The following is a 4850-nucleotide window of genomic DNA, read 5'->3' as shown; positions in this document are numbered from 1 at the left end:
GTGCAAGAATGGTGTCTGTCTCCCTGGTCTCAGAACCGGAGCTTCACGTGAAGGAGAGAATAACGGAAAGAAACAATCTTCCAAAAGCAGGCCCTTTATGCCTCAGCTGGAGAAAATATGGCATACAGTTAAAATCATGCTTTTAACCAAAGCAAAGGAATTAAATTGACACCAGCAAACATCTCGATTTCATTCAGATGTTCCTTAATTTTTATATACAAGTTCATTTTATTCTCACATATTTTTTAAAAAATGGGAAATATTCACCTTATCGTGAATGGCCCGCCGATTCGAAGGCTGTATCAAGACCTTGTATCCCAGATTGGTGATGCCTTTGATGTGCTTGGGAGCTAGAGGGGCCCTCCTCTCCCAGGCGTTCACATCCTCCCGCCTGAGGGCCACCACAGCCTTGTGGTGAAGACCCTGGGAGAGGCTGACCCCCAGCCTGCCCAGGTTGGTCCTATGTACTCGCAGCATCTTGGCACCTGGTGACTGTAAAGACAATGTAAAGAGCAAAACAACAAGACAGAAGGACTGACAGATCGTTCTGGTCTCCTTAGAAATCTGCTGTAAAATAGAACCAGCTCAAATGATAACAAGTCACAAAATAGAGAAGAAGGGAGGGGAAAACTGGATACAAAGTCTTCCTTTACCCACAACAAACCCAAGTTTCCAAAAACAAGGTTATTTAACTACACAATTTAAAACACATAGGCCAACTTAGGTGACACTAACCAAAACTGCTAAGCCAAAATAGCTTTTTCAATATGTGTTTTATCAAACATCTATTCAGCACAAAAGTTTTACACAAGTTGATCCACAATGCAAATCCAGGAAGATAAGAAAAGCAGGACTCCCAGACCGATCCCAATTTTGATGGTATGAAGTTTGGAATCCTTATAATAGTACACAAGACTCTTCACAAGTTAGTGCCAACATCTTTCCAGCTTCATTTCTGACCATTCCCTAAACAAGAGCTAGTCAGTGTGTTTTGCAATCTAGTGTCAGTGAACTGTTTTGTTTTGTTTTTTTTTTTTACTGATCCATGGTGAGATATGTACAGAAATAGGAAGTAAACATTTAGAAACCATCCTATCACGTGATCGTTTTTCTAGTAATTTATTATTACTGAAGTTGACAAAAGTATTGGTTCTCGACAGATTGGAAATTAAGAAAACTAAACAAACAAACCTGTTCTTTCACCATAGGTGTCAGAAGTTGAAGCAGCATGGCCCTAAATCATACTGTTCCCACCTTAGACCCTCAGCCCCACCCTCACTGTTCCCCTCCTTTGCTCTAAACATGCCCGACCCCCTTCCTGGGTTTCCTCTCCACACCACGTCCTTCTGCCATTGCATTAAATCCCGACCTGCCTCAACTAATTTTCTAACTGCTATTATAGATTGCATAATTCTACTCATTTAGTCAATCAAGAAATATTTACAAAAGGCTTACTATATATCCCATGCAGAGTAAATTTTATATAAATTTTTAAAGCTTAAATATCCAGGTTTAGCCGTAGTCTATCTTTCTTCAAATGGTTACATATATTTTGTAGCCACATACCATTTCAGATGATAATTTGCTGGATCCTTTGGTTGCTAAAACTTGGTTTTCTGTGTAAGAAAGGAAGCAAAATATAGAAATTTCCTACCCATTACTGTTAGCATATAGCAAAACTTTCATGAAATACATTTCTGTCACATCAGACTGCAATCTCTAAAGAGCACCTCTCTTACAGATGGGGAAGGTTTGCCCAAGCAATTAAACATGCAAGTACATTTCCTGGAACAAACAACCACTTGATACCAAGATGATAAATTTCTAGGACACCTCACAGCAGAGACAGTGAACAAAGAGCAAAGAGTCCAGATGTGAATGCTTTAGGAAGAAGAGAACAAGCAGAGAAAAAGCTATACACATCAAGAAAAATTGTCAATGACTAGGAGTTCAGACTTTCTGGCCAAAATATAGATGCCAAAATAGATGATCGACATTTCAGTAAAGGACTGCTGTATACTGCATCTAATTTTTAAATGTATTCATGTAGTTTTGTTTTTAAAAGAGACTACATTAAACCCAAGCATGAGCCCGTAACATTCAGTCTTTCCCAAACAAAAGAAAAACTGCAATATCCCATAGAACTTAAATCCCTTAGTTCCTAAATAAAATCAGTTCCAAAGACGGTGATTCCTTTGAACATGCGCATGTGTTCAGAAATGGTCCCATCTTCCCACCAGGGGCTGTATTTCATGAACTCATAGGTGACTACATGATCCTGTATCTTCTTTCTATTCTGAATCACAATTCTTGACCCCACCATGAGGGAACTTATACAGATAATTTAATACACCCTCTCAGCCCAAGCTTTATTTATAACCACAGCCATAACTCACTCAGTGACAACCTCTCCTCCTTCCTCCCACCTCCTTTGTCTGGGGTGGAGGTGGGAGAAGCAGGAAAGACACACACACGCACACAACCTTACACTTGTAATACACATATATGTTTATAAAGACAGAGTATCTCGGGGGGACTAGGAAAAAAGACAGAAATGGCAAGGACTGAACTGGGATTCATTTGGGAAGCTACTTTCACTTTCACTTGTCATGTAGAATTCTTAAATCATAATTTCTGTAACTTTCTTTTTTTAAAAAACAAAGATAACAATAGTTACCATTGATTGAACATTATATGCCAAGCACTTGGCTAAGTACTTTATGAACACTGCCCTAGTTCCTCCTTGCAAAAATCTTATTAAGTAGGTACTTATCCCTGTTTTACAGACAAGAAACTGAACAGGGATCTGATTGGATCTGCTGCTTTTAAGCAGAAGCAGGATTCCTAGATTAATATTTAACACTCGGAATTTTCTCTTCTTTGCCAAAGCCCAGAGATCCACACCACGCAGATCTGCACATGCTGTTACTCCAGCCAGCTCTTGCTTCAGAAAGAAATCAGATCCAGATGGCATCGATTTCAACAGTTACAGTAAATTATCCACATAGCACGTGGTGCCTCTCTTGACCCCTTTCCCTGTGTCACACTGAAAATTATTCCTGAGTATCTGCCAAGATAAATTCTAGATTTCTGGGTGCTTAGGGAAAAAAAAGTTTGATTATAGCAGGTATAACTGTTAGTAACTGCTTGAACCTTGAAACTTGGTCTCAGCATAGAAATTTCAAGACCCTCGTTCATTTGTTTCCAAGATCGTGAAGAGTAGGTAATGGTGAGGACTTCTGAATTGTAGTGCAGGTGTCTGGTTCATGGAAATGCCCAGGTGGGCTGTTCTGGCTTTTCCTGTCATGAATTTTGTGGCCTTTTTCAAGGATATCAGGAAGCAAATTCAATGTATACTTTTGTCAATGCCTTCAATGAAGAAAGGAAGGAAGATCCTGACTTACTCGCTGGCTCCAGTGAAGCTACTGACAATGGCGGGTGTTGATAACAGCCTGTAGCACAAGCCCAAGAACGTAGGAAAGGAGGAGGAGAGGGGAAGAAGAGGAAAGAGCTATAAACAATGAGGAGGAGGAAGAGAGAAAGAGAGGTCTCACATAGACAGGGATGAGGAACAAGACCCCCTGACAAATTCTAAGTCTTCCCTTTGACACATGAAGGTCAATGTTTCAAACATAAAAATGAAATTTAAAGATTTCTTCTGTATGTTTTTATAGAACAAGAATTACACTAAGATATGTATTTTTACTTACGTAGGATTGATCAGAAATTTGAAATGTCTCTAAAAGTCATGGGAGTATTATGGTGAATTGCAGAGAAATACACCCTTATCTGCGGTGACAAATTCCAAGCCCCCCAGTGGATGGCTGAAACCACAGATAGGTTTGCACAGATAGTCCCAAACCCTATGTATACTATGCGTTTTTTCCTATACATACCTACCTATGATTAAAGTTAAGAATTAGGCACAGTAAGAGATTAGCAACAATAACTCATAATAAAATTAAACAATTATAACAATACACTGTAAAAAAGTTATGTGAATACGGACTGTCTCTCTCTCTTTCTCTCTCTCTCTCTCTCTCTCTCTATCTCAATATCTTATTGCACTGTAATGAATGTGCCTGAATGTTTTTTGTATTTTCTATCCTATTCAAGAGAAATGGGGAGGAAAATGATCATTAGAGAGAGACAGAAACAGAGACAGAGAGACAGGCAAATCGGCAGAGAGACAGAGTTTGGCACGCCATACATATCCTACAATTTTCTTTCAGTGACCATGAACTAGCCCATGGTCATTGAGTACATTATTATCCTAAATCACAAGAAGGAACCAAAGCAGATCTTGTGAGGTGTATTTATAAAAGATTATATCTAAGGAAAAGCTACCCTCAGGACAAAGGATCTTATATGTGGTTAGGAAGGTACTTTTAGATAGTGAGCAGTGTGGTCTTTTGTAAAATTATATATATATTAATCATTGATATATCACACATCCTGGAAGCCAAGAGTGTTTTTGCATATGGGGTGTGAATAACTATGGAAAGACAGTGCCATTACCTGAGAATATTTATCAACTCTCTCTAGTATCCTTAACCCTCGCCTCTTGGGATGAGCTAACTTTGAAGTGCATTTTCTACAAGGACTCTAAGAGTTCCCCAGTAGAATTAAGTTCCAGTGGATCATGCACCCTTTATTAACTGACTTCTCTTTCTTTTCTCAATTTCCCACTTCCCAACTAGTTTTTCCTGGAATCATCACCTGCCAATTCAAACTTCTTGCCCAGAAATTCTTCTATTAGGGTCCATGTCTGAGGAACCCAAAACAGTGCACTTATTCCATGAATCTAGGGGTTAAATGTGGTGGGTTTGGGGTGGTCTCTTCTCCCTCTG

At 39.2% G+C, this 4850-nt stretch overlaps 1 protein-coding gene across 2 annotated transcripts in view; it reads right to left on the bottom strand.

Moving 5' to 3' along the window:
* Positions 1-4850, bottom strand: part of AASS (aminoadipate-semialdehyde synthase) — a 69654-nt gene that overhangs the window by 59949 nt on the left and 4855 nt on the right. Inside the window, exons 2-3 of one of the 2 annotated variants that reach the window (XM_012652790.1) lie at positions 1567-1616; positions 268-492 (exon numbers count right to left, since the gene is read on the bottom strand). In XM_012652790.1, the coding sequence (XP_012508244.1) occupies positions 268-492; positions 1567-1569 (228 nt within the window). In that variant the 5' untranslated portion in view covers positions 1570-1616. The remainder of the gene's footprint in view (positions 1-267; positions 493-1566; positions 1617-4850) is intronic. The other variant, XM_012652791.1, reaches the window with a different exon arrangement.

Source organism: Propithecus coquereli, unplaced genomic scaffold (genome assembly GCF_000956105.1).
Source record: "Propithecus coquereli isolate 6110/MARCELLA unplaced genomic scaffold, Pcoq_1.0 Scaffold4, whole genome shotgun sequence".
Taxonomy (NCBI): Eukaryota; Metazoa; Chordata; class Mammalia; order Primates; family Indriidae; genus Propithecus; species Propithecus coquereli.
This window is presented reverse-complemented; position numbering and strand designations above follow the sequence as displayed.